General features: G+C 40.2%; 1 protein-coding gene across 1 annotated transcript in view; it reads left to right on the top strand.

Moving 5' to 3' along the window:
* LOC133658572 (mitochondrial import inner membrane translocase subunit TIM50-like) overlaps positions 1 to 15,968 on the top strand; it is a 63,395-nt gene that overhangs the window by 3,509 nt on the left and 43,918 nt on the right. Inside the window, exons 2-3 of the mRNA XM_062060750.1 lie at positions 1,430 to 1,589; positions 12,258 to 12,289. Coding sequence (XP_061916734.1) covers positions 1,430 to 1,589; positions 12,258 to 12,289 — 192 coding nt within the window. The remainder of the gene's footprint in view (positions 1 to 1,429; positions 1,590 to 12,257; positions 12,290 to 15,968) is intronic.

Below are 15,968 nucleotides of genomic sequence, written 5' to 3'. Positions count from 1 at the left end.
TTAGGGGTGTAACGGTACACAAACATTTTGGTTCGGTATTTACCTCGGTTTAGAGGTCACGGTTCGGTTCATTTTCGGAGTAAGAAAACAACAAAATATACATTTTTGGGTTATTTCCATCCATCCATTTTCTACCGCTTATCCCTTTTGGGGTCACGGGGGGCGCTGGAGCCTATCTCAGCTACAATCGGGCGGAAGGCGGGGTACACCCTGGACAAGTCGCCACCTCATCGCAGGGCCAACACAGATAGACAGACAACATTCACACTCACATTCACACACTAGGGCCAATTTAGTGTTGCCAATCAACCTATCCCCAGGTGCATGTCTTTGGAGGTGGGAGGAAGCCGGAGTACCCGGAGGGAACCCACGCAGTCACGGGGAGAACATGCAAACTCCACACAGAAAGATCCCGAGCCCGGGATTGAACCCAGGACTACTCAGGACCTTCGTATTGTGAGGCAGACGCACTAACCCCTCTTCCACCGTGCTGCCCGTTTGGGTTATTTATTTACCAAATTTGCAAAATCTTCCACCAAAAATATTTTTCTTAGTGGAATATTTGATGTGAAGTAATCGGAACCTTGGATAGGTCAATAATTCATAATAACATAGATTTTGATTCAATATTATGTTTTGAGCAATGACAGTTTGAAAAAACCCCCAAAACAGCTTTGTTTTATTAGTCAACATTGCAACTTTTTCTAAATTACATTTAACCTTTAAACTTTTTTATTTCACTTTTGTTATGTTTTTGTTTATTTTAATAGTATTTTTAGAATGTGCCGTGGGCCTTTAAAACATTAGCTGTGGGCCGCAAATGGCCTCCGGGGCACACTTTTGACACCCCTGCTATAGATGATAAAAAATCAAATCTGATAAATCTATGGATAAAAAGCAGAGCCTGGCGACGCAGGCGCGTTTATCATAACTCTCTCGCTCTCTCTGTCTCTGCCCCTCCCTCACCAATGCTGCTGCGCGCACAATTTGTTTTGTTTTTAACCCCTTCTTAACCCTGAACGTACATTGAAAATACACGCAACCCTAACTCAAAATGCCGGACATTTAAGGCATTTAAGAAACTCCGCCCTGACAGCTCCGCAAAAGAGGACATGTCCGGTGAAAAGAGGACGTATGGTCAGTCTATCGTAGCCCGTTAGCTGATAGCATGCCGTGTGTTGTGCCTCGGTGTGCATTGTTTACACAACTTACGTTACGCTACTTAATATGTCCGTGTGGAAACTCGTTCGGTACACCTCCGAACCGAAACGGAACCCCTGTACCGAAACGGTTCAATACAAAAACACGTACCGTTACACCCCTACTATTTTTTGATAACCAGCGTTCAATATTTCCTAGCGTCCAGTGACAGCTTGTTTCTGCAACATATTTGTGAGCTGACCTGTGTTTACCACCTTCTGTCATGTAGGGCCAGCCTCCCCCTGAGGCAGGTAAAGCTGAGGGCGATGGAGAGCAGGCTGGGGGGGACAAGAAGCAGAAGGAGAACACAGCCTACGCCAAGAAGATTGTGTTTAGGTTGGCTGGACTCATGGGCCTAGGCGGGGCCGTCAGCGTCATCTACTTATTTGGTGAGTGGACTTGACCATCTTGTCTTACTGCCGTGACTTTGAAGGAGCGACGGCGGGGCGGGGCTACAGTGCGACAATGTGCCGACTGAGTCTGGTTCTTCGTTTGTTTCAATGACATGAGAATGAAAAATTGCACCATTTTGTGGTTAAAAGTGTGTGCTGCGAATTGACCAACGAGATTGCTGTCCGCTGACATGCTGTTATGTTAGCAAACCTTTCAAGGCCAAAAAAATACTTTGACAAGAGTCTAGGACATCGTTTGGTGCAGCAGATTTAGCTGCAATGTGTAGGATATGTTTTGTTTTGAAATCTCCATCCATCCATTTTCTACCGCTTGTCCTTTTCGGGGTCGCGGGGGGTGCTGTAGCCTATCTCAGCTGCATTCGGGCGGTAGGCGGGGTACACCAAATCTCATACCATTTTAATTACAGTTGTGCCTCGTTTATCGTAGTCAATTGGTTTGTGACCCTTCCGCTATTTGTGAATTTTTTGCAAAGTAGGAATTCCAATTTATAATTGAATATAATATAATTATGACAATGTACTATTTTTGAATGTATTACTTATTTATTTTAAATAATTAAAGTACCGTATTTTCCGGCCCACAGGGCGCACCGGATTATAAGGAGCACTGCCGATGAATGGTCTATTTTCGATCTTTTTTCATATATAAGGCGCAACGGATTACAGGGCGCATTAAAGGAGTCATATTTATTTTAATTTTTTCTAAGGCCATGTCCACACGAACACAGATACTTCATAAACGCATACTTATCTCTGCGTTTAGGCCGCTTGTGCACACGCAGACGCATACTTTTGTGTTTTAAAACGCAGACTTTTACAAAGGCTGGCCAAAGTGTAGAGATCCAAAAGTCTTTGCTTAGCGTATGCGTGTACACCGCACAAACGGAGACTTGTGATGACGTCACGGCTGTGAGCTGTCATTTCCAAGCTCAACAACACTGCCTTGCTGCCTTTAAACACACTATAAGAGGACTTACTGTATGATTGAATGTAAACATGCAGCTATTTTTACTCTACATTAAAGGCCTACTGAAACCCACTACTACCGACCACGCAGTCTGATAGTTTATATATCAATGATGAAATCTTAACATTGCAACACATGCCAATACGGCCGGGTTAACTTATAAAGTGCAATTTTAAATTTCCCGCCACACTTCCGGTTGAAAACGTCTAGATATGATGACGTATGCGCGTGACAGAATCAGTTGATGCGGAAGTATTGGTACCCCATTGAATACAATACAAAAAAGCTCTGTTTTCATTTCAAAATTCCACAGTATTCTGGACATCTGTGTTGGTGAATCTTTTGCAATTTGTTTAATGAACAATGGAGACTGCAAAGAAGAAAGTTCTAGGTGGGATCGGTGTATTAGCGGCGGACTACAGCAACACAACCAGGAAGACAGAGATGGATAGCAGACGCGTTAGCCGCCGAACTCACCTTAACTTCCTCCGTCTCGCCGACCGCATCTGTGATCGGGTGAAGTCCTCCGTCGCACCGTCGATCGCTGGAACGCAGGTGAGCACGGGTGTTGATGAGCAAATGAGGGCTGGCTGGCGTAGGTGGATAGCTAATGTTTTTAGCATAGCTCTGTGATGTCCGGTTGCTAAGTTAGCTTCAATGGCGTCGTTAGCAACAACATTGTTAACCTTCGCCAGGCTGGAAAGCATTAACCGTGTATTTACATGTCCATGGTTTAATAGCATTGTTGATCTTCTGTCTATCCTTCCAGTCAGGGATTTATTTATTTTGTTTCTATATGCAGTTAAGCACGATGCTATCACGTTAGCTCCGTAGCTAAAGTGTTTCGTCGATGTATTGTCGTGGAGATAAAAGTCACTGTGAATGTCTATTTCGCGTTCTCGACTCTCATTTTCAAGAGGATATAGTATCCGAGGTGGTTTAAAATACAAATCCGTGATCCACAATAGAAAAAGGAGAGAGTGTGGAATCCAATGAGCCCTTGTACCTAAGTTACGGTCAGAGCGAAAAAAGATATGTCTTGCACTGCATTCTAGTACTTCACTCGAACGTTCCTCATCCACGAATCTTTCATCCTCGCTCAAATTAATGGGGTAATCGTCGCTTTCTCAGTCCGAATCGCTCTAGCTGCGTTGAAAACAATAGGAAAATGTGAGGAGCCTTTCAATTGACTACGTCACGCTATTTCCGGTAGGGGCAAGGCTTTTTTTTAATCAGATACGAAAAGTTGCGATCTTTATCGTCATTGTTCTCTACTAAATCCTTTCAGCAAAAATATGGCAATATCGCGAAATGATCAAGTATGACACATAGAATGGATCTGCTAGCCCCGTTTAAATTTAAAAAAATAATTTCAGTAGGCCTTTAATAAAAAAGACACATCAAAATGGGCTTTGCTGACAGGCTAATGACAGTCAGCTGTTTTGGATATGATCGCTGTCAAACCTCCAGCTGATGGGACAACTTTGACAAGCAAGACTTTTTGCTCTGTGTCATAAGAAAGGTGCAACATTATGTTTTTAGTCTTTGTTTAACAACAAATCATAAAGTTAACTTACTTGTCGTGTCCATTTTTGTAGATGGAGCCGGGCGCGACCGTGCTCTCGCGTAAAAAGCAAACAAGCAACTGAATAAAGACAATAGGGCGTCCTCCTTGTAGTGTGTACTGATGTTAGAGACAATACACTTTATTACACATGTACAATATCACTATATCGATGATTAAATGCTTTAAATTCCATGAGAGTTTTGCAGCTGCACACGCACGTCCATGTGCTTTATATCGGCACTTAAACATGCAAATGGGTTTCCTTGGCTCGTTAGTGGGGCTGATTTTAAAAATAATGTACACTTCACTGCACATCACTATGTTGCTAAACATGTTATAATTATGTGAGTGTTTGGTTTCAGCAGCACAGGTGTGCATTCACTCTTTAAAAATGCTCCCAGGCTGGTTTGAAAGATATTGTACATGTCATTGTACGTCTAAAGTCGATCAAAATAAACATAATATGAGGTGTAATTCCACCAAGTCAGTTATTGCTGCTTTTTTCAGGCTTCTGATTGGACAAAATGTGCATGACAGCAGGTATATGCGTTTGTGTGTAGACATAGGCAGTTTTGAAACTACACTTGTGTGGATGGAGATTGTTTTAACCCCAAATATGTGTTTTTGAAACACACTGTGTTCGTGTAGACATGGCCTAAATGTAAAAGACTTCCTTGTGGTCTACATAACATGTAATGGTGGTTCTTTGGTCAAGATGTTGCATAGATTATGTTTTACAGATCATCTTCAAGCTGCTTTCTAAAAGTCGCTTCAGGATGTGCCGTCTTATTTATGGGGCTCACCTTCGGCAGCGTCTTCTCCACGTCATCTTTGTTGTAGCGGTGTAGCGTGCAAGGACGGAGTGGAAGAAGTGTCAAAAGATGGAGCTAACTGTTTTAATTACATTCAGACTTTACTTAAATCAATAACAGAGCAGCATCTCCTCATCCGGAAACAACAACAACGTCGGAAGTGTGTCCCGTGAAAAACCGTCCGACCGGAACTCTCTAATAACTAAAGTTCCTTGGGTGAATATTGTAAACTCACTACACCGGTATGTTTTAGCGCTTTCATGACGAGTTTACTGACAGATATAAGTAAGAACTTTACACTACTTTATATGACAAATGGCAACAGCGGAGGATGAATGTCCCATAACAAGAAGATAGAGAAAAAGAAGAATGTTATCGACTACGGCTACAAAGGCGGAAGCGCGCAATTTTTCAGGATTTATGCAGATCCCAAATACAGATCAGCAGGTACCAGAAGATAAGAAAAGTTGCTTTTGCATAATATTGCCAAACAAAACTCCAGATAATGTCTTTCCTTATACACACACCATGATAATACTCCTATGTTTAATGCACTGACAATCCATCAAGCTGTGCGGCTTCATAGCTTACCAAAGTCGTACTAAAAACATTTTGATACATTTTTGAGCGCCGTGTGATATTCTATATTTTCAATAGAACATATAAAGTGTTGGTGTTGTTTACTTGAGTCATATTGCCATCATATTGCAGTCTACACATATCTCTTATGTTTGACTGCCATCTACTGGTCAAACTTATCATTACAACATGTACTAACAAAAATTGCTTTGAGGTCGGTAAGCAAAACCAGAATTATTCTGTACATTAGGCGCACCAGGTTACAAGGTGCACTGTTAAGTTTTGAGAAAAAAAGGATTTCACGTCAGCCTTATAGTCCGGAAAATATGGTATCTAACTTAGTAGTCTGTACAAAATTTCATTAAGAAAGTTGTTTTTATTAAAAAAAAAAAAAAAGGGCCTGTTTTCCATCTTGTTTAAGTACTGGTTTGAAGCACTGACACCTTTTTTTAAAGTACTGATTTAGTACAAGTATCGGTTAAAATTAGTTATGTCAAAGAAATAGAATACTTAATTCTGATAATGGTGATGATAAACGGCTAATGAAGGTCATTGTTGCAGCCTCTAAAACAACTTCAAAACCCTCCATCAACGTTTTGTATACACACTGCAAGTGTATATATAATAGAGTAACAGACACTTTCATAACAATAGTTACCATGTACAATATCTACCATATTTTGATCATTGTAATATTTTTTTGAGCGCATTGATTTCCTTTTCCATAGCAGCGCACTTCTGACTTCTGTCAACAACTGTGTTTCCTACTACCGGAAACAAACGTGAGTCTTTTCTGATCATGGCAGACTTGGTAACAAACAACAAAGACAACTATTTTTGGACAATGAGAATTCACAACCCTATCTTTTTGAAGCTGTACATACTGAGGATGAACTACTGCTTCTAGAAGCGAGCACAAAGCAAGAGTGAGACGTTGGAGCAGACGGCAGCTGATAGAGTAAGGGGAAAGTGACTCCAAGCTGCAAAATGTGGATTTTGAAGCTATGCTATTTTGACGTAAATGGAATGCTTACCCAAATAAGCATTCAAACAAAACATGAAATAATACTTTACAGATACTGTAATATGATTGTTCATGTTTTTCAGTAAGTACAGATTCATGTTCTATCGAAGTGTTTTTTATACAAACTCAAACGTGTTTTGTGTTGACGTAGACGCTAGTTTATCTCTTTTTGTAGTTAGCTTTTATGGCTCATATTGAAGCATGACGATGTGTTACTACACTAGAAAAATAGTTCCTCATTGTTCGCTCTTCCAATAACTATGTCGCTATAGCTTGGTTTATATACAGGTTACGGAATGCAAGTGAAATATTGTTGACAGTTTTTGAATGTATTTTTAAAGTGATTTAGCGGTAAAATTGATTGCTTCCATTAGCTGCATTGCTAGCCACCTAGAACAAGAAGAATTTTATGTTAGAATGCAAAAAATAATGTCTTCTGGTTTCTCATGATTGTGAACAATAGGCACAATTCCATAAAAAATGCAGTTCCTCTTTAACTCATAATTAAAGTAGCCATATGTAATCATTTCATGTCAAGTCATCAATAAATGGCCTGATATTTCAAAAGGCATTAATAAATAATGTTATTTTCGAATACCTCTATAACTGATAACAGTAGTTCAGCCAGGTTATGCTCATTTCAAAATTAGATTTACAGCCCCGAAATCTTGTTATTTGAATTTCAATGTCCCGCCCTCTATCGTTTGACCAATTACAAAGTCTGTGAGTGTGTCACATCCAGGTTGCCAGTTACGCACCGCCCTCCTCGCCTAGCTACTGCCACTGGTAAAGTTACTAAACATGTCAGACCTTAGTAAATCTAAAAGGCGTCGTTACAATTCTCAATAATGACAAAGCCAGGAACAAAACGAGGATTTGTATCGGGGATGCTTTTGAAAGATGGAGACGATTGAAGGCAGAGAAGATTTTTTCATCTGACTCCAAACTTGCTAATTTCCACCTTGATAGGTAAATCAGACATTTACGTTTTCTTATTACTTGTAATAAATGGAAATGGACATTTCGTATGTAAACTATATTGTCCAATACAGTCTATGATCTTGTCTAACAAAGCTCAATCATCAATCAATCAATGTTTATTTCTATAGCCCTAAATCACAAGTGTCTCAAAGGGCTGCACAAGCCACAACGACATCCTCGGTACAGGGCCCACATACGGGCAAGGAAAAACTCACCCCAGCGGGGCATCGATGTGAATGACTATGAGAAACCTTGGAGAGGACCGCATATGTGGGTAACCCCCCCCCCCCCCCCTCTAGGGGAGACCGAAAGCAATGGATGTCGAGTGGGTCTGACATAATATTGTGAAAGTCCAGTCCACAGTGGATCCAACACATCAACGAGAGTCCAGTCCTAAGTGGGGCCAGCAGGAAACCGTCCCGAGCGGAGACGGGTCAATGTCAAAGCTAGTATGTTCATGCAACGAATGCTTAGTGTGATGGTGCTTCGCTCCTAGTGTAATGCTTAGCATGCTAGCCCGGTCGTTAGCCTGTACGCGATGTGTATTCGAACTGACAGGGCAAAATATATTTTCGACAAATAAAACCTATGTGGATATGGGTCGTGTCAGTGCCTATTTCGTTCTCAATATGCTGATACGCTGAGGAAATGGGTTCCAACATTAGCACGGCTGTCATCATGGCAATGTGAAACGTATGGAGACAGCCAAATCACATGATAAAAGAATTCCTCATTCGTGTAGCCTGTAGGTATACCTTGGTAAAATGTGTCCTCTTTAGTTTTGGGCGTACATTAGGCTGCTAAGCATGCTCTACTTATTTTCACCAGGAAACCATTGCTGGCGTTGTTTGTAGTTTGTTTTAGTCTTTGTTTTTTGATAGTACTGACAATAACCATATGATTGCCATTTGTTGTGATATTGTACGCAGACACCACGTACGTCTTCCTGAAAATAGGCTAATTTCTGTGTAAAATGTGTTGGTTAGAGATTTGTTATTGATAAAACGCTTGTCTATTCAGCTATTATGGTCCCAGCACCTCATCCCCTAGTAAGAGGCTGTGGAAGTTAGAAGTTCTTTGGAGTATCCCAGTCGATCGACCTGGATTCGGTTACGTATCTGGCAACCTCAGTAAGGGAGAGCCTTTTCTTTTTGTGCATTTTTGCTCGCTATCTGTTCCTGTGACTCAACATTAATTGTAAGACCGCTGCTTTTCCACAGCTATGGTATGGACTGCGAGTCATAAGGTAGGTTAATTGGGTGGTAAAATAGTTAGTGCCGTTAAAGTAAACTTTAATTAACTCGTTATTATCGCCTTAACTTTGACAGCCCTCGTTAAAATGTAAACAATACCCATTCCTAACGCATGGACACACAACCACCAACTAACCTGTGAAAATACAGTATAGCAATTTGTTCGATGATGAGCTGCTGTGCAATACTGTACGTTACGTTAGTTTCATTTTAAGTTTATTTAACCATTTTGTAGGTTTGGAAATACTAAATTTAGTACAAAAATACGTAAAATGTGCTTAATTCGTAACTACACGATTATTCGTTGATTTGAAAACATGAGTATCTATTGTACCACTAAAACTCACCTTTTATTATAGTTGGGGAAAAAAACCTGGATATAAATTTGTAACGAATAAACCACAACAATTAAAATAATAATAGCAAAACCAATACAATTTAAATAACAATACCAGTATAAAAACAAATAAACTTAAGTTTTTCCGTTTGTTTTTAATCCGGGTGGTTTAATGGGTGGAATGAATTAACACTACCGAAAATATTATTTTCCCCAAAATGTTTTCCTTCTTTTCACAATAACATTTCACTCATATTTATGTCAATTTTCCTGATATCATTCTGTTTTATTGGCCAATTATGTGACTCTGTCCGTGGTTACATAAACGCGGAAATAATATGCCTTACTTCTTCTATTTAGATAAGTGATTATTGATTTTGCTAGGACTGTGTGAAATAAAAATATCAACCATGGTGGCATCCCAAACTTCTCGTAGACTTGATATTTTTTCATTCATTTGCTCCTCGTCTGTATCACTTTCACAAGCTCTGGAATTTGCATGCACGTTGCGCGACTCATTGTTTTTTTTTATTACTATATTTTCATAATCGTGAGGAGCCAAAATTGAAATCAAATTAAAATGTGTTTAATTGTCCAGCCCTAATATGACGTAGTGAAAAGTGAAACAGTGAGGAACTGTGATGTGATTTTTGAATGCATATACTTAAAAAAGAACGCAAAAGAGTGAAGTCGCAAAATTTGTAGCGTAAGTGGTGAAGGAAGACCTTTTTTGAATTTTTTGTCTTCATACGTATTCTTTCAGAGCTCTATGGGATAATCTAACCACCGTAGCTTCACGTTGAGGGTGCATTTGTAGTCAAATCCAAAGCAATCACTACGTTTCCATGCACTAAATTAGTCTCAAATAGTTTTTTTTGTTTGTGTTTTCACATCTATATGAGAAGTCCCAGTTTCCATGCACACTCTGTAAAGTGACTATTGGTCATAAGCCATGTACAGTACCTCCCGTACACTGGGGGCGCTTATTTCCTTTTAGTGCTGATAAAAGTATTGCTTTTCCGGTTGACTTATTATGTCACATCAGGCATCTGCGGCTCCTTACAAATCAACAGTTTAGCTCAATTGTATTTGATGTGTGCATTAATATTGGCACAGATTAGAAATATTACGTCTCTTATGTAAAATAGCAGATCGCATAAAGAAATTATCTTTTAGATTGCATGACAAACATGACGCAACTACCAAGAATGTATCGGCGCGGATGCAGGTCCGAAGCAAAAAAGACTGGCGGGAGAGAGTTGTTTCAAAGGAATTTTTGGACGGAGAATCATGGAAACAAAACTTGAGAATGTCTCGTAGTTTATTCATAAGGACCCGTGGATTGATTGAAGGAGTTTTAAATCCGAAGGAAAATATCGGTCTTTCCCCGACTGATACTGTTCCAGATGAAGGTTTGCTATTGTTCTGGACTACCTTGCCAGGTATTTGAAATATAGAGTTGTTGGTAATCAGTTTGGAGAGCACGAACGCAGCGTGAAAGTGTTTGTGTACGCTTTATTATTCAGCTTTAATATACCTGCTTCATTCTCTTTCCTCTCATTCGTATTTGGTTGGGGAGTCCAAATTAAACCGGCATTCTACATTTCCTCAGCTACTTTTTAAAATAAATCTGTTTCTTCTTTTCTCTCATCGATTCACTTCAAAATGTTTTGTTCTTTTAATTTCTGAAGCAAGTAAATACTCTGCTCTTCATTACAAATGTTGCTATGTTTTTATTGAATGATACCTGCTACCGGTTTATATCGGACTGGCACATGCGCGATATGAAGGGTCCCCTCCGGCGGCACACAACCACTCGAGAGATCTGGTTTTCAATCGCATAATGCAAGTGTGTTAGTCCGACTTTTCAAAAACCGAACACGATCGGTTTCCATGGGTTGTAGGAGGCTTATTTAGAGCCAAACACTATTTGAGAAATCGGACTGATTTAGTGCATGGACATGTACTGAATGACAAAGTCCTCATTCAATGGGGAGACAGGAGAGCAAAGGGTTGTAGTTGGTCAATTGCCCGCTTTCCTGCCTGAAGGACGGCCCCCAAGTGGGTGGAGCTTGCAGCTGTCACTCCGCGTGAGCAGCATTCAGAGTTTGGACGGTAGAGTCCCACTACTCCAGTGTGTCAGACAGAAAAGTCAAGTGTGTATTTGTCACGTTTTAGTTTGCAAACAGAAAAAAAAGGTTTCTCATCTCAAAAACTCCAGATGCTCGAGGAATGTCCAGGAAGCCATCGGAGTGACACTTTCATCTCCTGTCATTCAACCAGTTTCCAATTTCTTTGTCCCGAGCCACAAACCTCATTTGGATTTAATGATACATTTTTCAGGGAAGGAATTATTGTGAGCCAATGAGGAATCATCAGCTGCAGGAAATGTTTGACATCTCTCACGCTTCTTTCTTCTGGCTTTGTCCTTTCGTCGCTACCTTGGAATAACAGTCTTGCATTTTTGCATTTCTGAACGGAATATGCTTGAGATCCTTTCTGGAATATATGGCACTTGTGGATTATTCCTTTGTCACCGCCTGGAAGATACCGGAAGATCATCTCCGCGCTCTTGGATGCTCGTTATACGTTTGTCCGCTTGTTTGGGTTTGACTTGCAACACTGTACGTCATCATTGTGTGTTCTGGAGGCAGTCACATGCATGTGCATGCAGCAGCAAGTATCACATGTTCATACTTTTTATGTGAGTTCATTTCAACTGACTTGATGAAGCGAGTTTCTGATTGATTTCCTGCTGGTGTCCTCAAGGCTAAACCCATTTGAATAATACAGTTTAGCTCTACAAATATTGTATCAGATAATGTCAAAGCAGCCATTTTCTCTTGGTGCCATTGTTTTATTGTGAAGGTGCTGATGTGAAGGTGCTGATCAGGTGTTGCTCTACTTGACACCTGTCCTCTTCTACATACGATTGTCAGAAGTAGAAAGTAGAAATAATTGGTTAGACATGGGGCCTGTCCTGCATTTAGATGTTATGCATCAGAATCATCATCATCCAATGTGATCAAAGCTGCTTCCCATTTAAAACGTTTTAATGTATTTTTATCATACAGTTTAAAAAGTTCAATGCATTCACGCTTTTTTTTTTTCTCTTCTTATTCAGGCACCAATTCTGTTGACGAACAAGGAAACCAGGTAGGATTTACTCCCAATTACGCGCACACACACACACACCTAGTCAGCACACTTCAGCATGTGGCTGTGAATGGGGTCATCTTTCATTAACATGTGGCGCAAGCCAGTGTTCAGGGGAGATCCTCTTCCTGTCACGTGAGCGGCGCAAGGGACACACTTCACTGACGCCCGCCGAAGAGCACACTTATCTCACCTTTTTTTTTAGGCTCCTTTTGTCGCTAGCGCGTGGCCACGGCACATATGTGTGACGTGAGCCTCTGTCACGCAGACGTGCCGACATGGCGTCGTTTCTTATACAGTCCATATGCTCACCCCGAGCTATTGTGTGTGTCGTAGCTGTGACTTTGGGACCGTCAGAATCATCAAAGAACACAATTATCCCACTTCCAGCACTTTAACGGCGGCTATTTGCAGTCCGCACTTCAAAGGGCACACTTCTCACACATCTAGGAGACTTTTGTTGGTCTCAGGAACCCTTGGACTTGTCAGTAGCTTCCTGCGTCCTTCCTCCCACTTTGAAGCGTCCAGTGTGAGGGAGAAGTGTGCTCCTTTTTATAGGTTGTATTCACTTGACGTCACGTCCGGCTTATTAAATAATTGAGACTCTTAAAGTGTTGGGCCAGCGAGCGTCTGTTGTCATAGCGTTCTGGGCAAAGAAAAAATGCCCTATGCGTGCGTTTTTTAGGCGTTCAAAACGCAAAAAGGATAAAAGTTTCTTCAGAGTTCCTCGAGAGCTAACCAAGAAGGGCGAAAGAGTGCAAGATTTTACAAAAAAACAACGAGAAAAGCCAGGGAGTAGAGTCGAACGCACCAATTTGCAGTGATCACTTCGTTAAAGGTTTGTTTGATATACTTAACTTTTAACCCATTTAAGTATTATCTTTATATTATTTGTGTTTTATCTTGTCTCTGAGTTCTTCAAACGCATTTTTGCTACAAGGGTATCGTAAAGCATCAGATCGGCGAGTAGATAAAAGAAAGCGAATGTGAGCAAAACCTAAAAGAGTTCAGCTTTTACCAAAGGCAGCGATCATAAATGAATCTTTCAGCACATAGATAATGTTGACATCCATAGTTATATTTTGATAAAGACGGGAAAAAACATGTGTACTCGTAAACGGCGTGCAACAAACATGGCTGCAGACGCTGAAATGCAACCTTGCCCGAGCAAAAACTATGCATATTTTATCAGTAGAGTCTTGATACCAATGTCCTTGACCCAGCCACACACAAAGAAGTTGTAGACCGCCATACTTTTCCAAGTTTCCATCTGTGATGTCTGGAGCACCAGTTAGTTCGACATGTCTGGGCGCGACCAAAGGATTATCCTTGGGATCACTTGACAAATCTTTATTTTGATAACATGTAGCGAAAGATTTCATTGCATAGTTAGATTTTTTTGCTCGTATGTGCTTTTAATGGTATGATCTAGGCCCCTTGCATACTCAAATAGTTCACACTCTGTTTGCTGCACAGTAGCCATATTGGTTTAGTGGTCCACCACTTTGATTACAAGTTCAAAAGTCACATGATGGAATTCAACCTATTGAACCTTCCTAAGAAATCTCCCTATCATTAATTTTCATAACACCTGACTGCCTTTTCCTCATCCCTGCACGGTTTGCAGCTATCAGGTAAATAGTACATATGGTAGGAACACGTCTTAGGAATTCTAATGTTACCTTCTTACTAAATCTTGCAGGCATCGGCCTATATATCTTTATAAATGACTGAGTTGACATTCGACACATGAAATATTTTTTTATTTTATTTTTTGATACTGTTTTTTTTCTTATATAAAGCATTACATTATTATTCTGTGATCCACTGTTGGTGTTGGTAAGTTATTTTCACCACGTCTTTACAGTTGTGTTCTCATCTGGTCTCAACAGGTGCAGTTACAAAATATTTATAACTATGAATTGCATTTTAATGCAGCGTGTTCCATAAGCCACATTGAATAAACAGTTAGTAATTATTTTTATTTACAGATGTTTTCAATGATGTGATTCCAAGTGAGAGGTGATGTGAGGGAAAAACAAGCATTTTGGCTGCCTTTCTCCCAGCATACTTCTCTCACGTTAAGGGCTTGTCCCCACAGAAGGGTGAAAATATGTACAGTTGCAGCCCTTTATACCCACGCAAACAGCGTTTTTGGTGGTCTGAAACAAAAGTCTTTGAAAACTAGTTCCGGGGTAGGAAGGTATTGTTGTGTCCGTGCGGCGAAAGAAACCCGCAGAGTACCCGAAAATTATGACAATTTTTTAAAAAGGAAGGCATGCGCAACAGCTGTCAACAACAAAGCTGTGATTGTGATGGACAGTAATTACTACTATGAAGAATGGCCAAAGGTATAGATGTGTGTGTCCAAGTTAAATGGATTTATTGCAATCTATGCAAGCTGTGTTATGTTTGCTGTGGTCTGGAACAACACTGCGCCCAAACTATCAGAAACGCAGCCAATATTACATACAGATAATGTGTAAGTAAAGGAAATTAAATGAGCTCAAATATACATACAAACGAGGCATAATGATGCAATATGTACACACAGCTAGCCTTCATAGTATATTAGCATTAGAGATGTCCGATAATATCGGCTGATAAATGCTTTAAAATGTAATATCGGAAATTATCGGTGTCGGTTTTTTAATTATCGGTATCGTTTTTTTTTTGTTTTTTTTTTATTAAATCAACATAAAAAACACAAGATACACTTACAATTAGTGCACCAACCCAAAAAACCTCCCTCCCCCATTTACACTCATTCACACAAAAGGGTTGTTTCTTTCTGTTATTAATATTCTGGTTCCTACATTATATATCAATATATATCAATACAGTCTGCAAGGGATACAGTCTGTAAGCGCAAATGATTGTGCGTGCTGCTGGTCCACTAATAGTACTAACCTTTAACAGTTCATTTTACTCATTTTCATTAATTACTAGTTTCTGTGTTACTGTTTTTATATTGTTTTACTTTCTCTTTTATTCAAGAAAATGTTTTTAATTTATTAATCTTATTTTATTGTATTCATTTTTTTTAAAAGGACATTATCTTCACCGTACCTTGTTGTCCAAATTAGGCATAATAATGTGTTAATTCCACGACTGTATATATCAGTATCGTTGATATCGGTATCTGTAATTAAAGAGTTGGCCAATATCGCGATATCGGCAAAAAGCCATTATCGGACATCCCTAATTAGCATCGATTAGCTTTCAGTCCTCCATCCATCCATCCATTTTCAACCGCTTATTCCCTTCGGGGTCGCAGGGGGCGCTGGAGCCTATCTCAGCTACAATCGGGCGGAAGGCGGGGTACACCCTGGACAAGTCGCCACCTCATCGCAGGGCCAGCTTTCAGTCCTGCAGTGACCAAATATGTCCGATTAGCACTCTAACAAGTCAATAACATCAACAAAGTACACCTTTGTGCATTCTCGCACAGCATGAAAGGTTTGGTGGACAAAGTGAGACAAAGAAAGTCGCATAAAACACGTCTTTCTGTGGCAGCGTCTGAGAAAGTTGTTCATGTAAACAAACTACGGTGAGTTCAAGGACCGCCGAAATTAGTAGGACAAAATGGCGCTCGCCAAATACTCTCATCAGTGAAGCATGTTTAATGTAAACAGTGGGATTAGGGCGGCGCTAAAGGGTTGCTGACCCCCGGCCCAAG

This window comes from Entelurus aequoreus, linkage group LG10 (genome assembly GCF_033978785.1).
Source record: "Entelurus aequoreus isolate RoL-2023_Sb linkage group LG10, RoL_Eaeq_v1.1, whole genome shotgun sequence".
NCBI classification, from domain to species: Eukaryota; Metazoa; Chordata; class Actinopteri; order Syngnathiformes; family Syngnathidae; genus Entelurus; species Entelurus aequoreus.
Note: the sequence above shows the minus strand (reverse complement) of the source record. Positions and strands in the feature narration are given on the sequence as shown.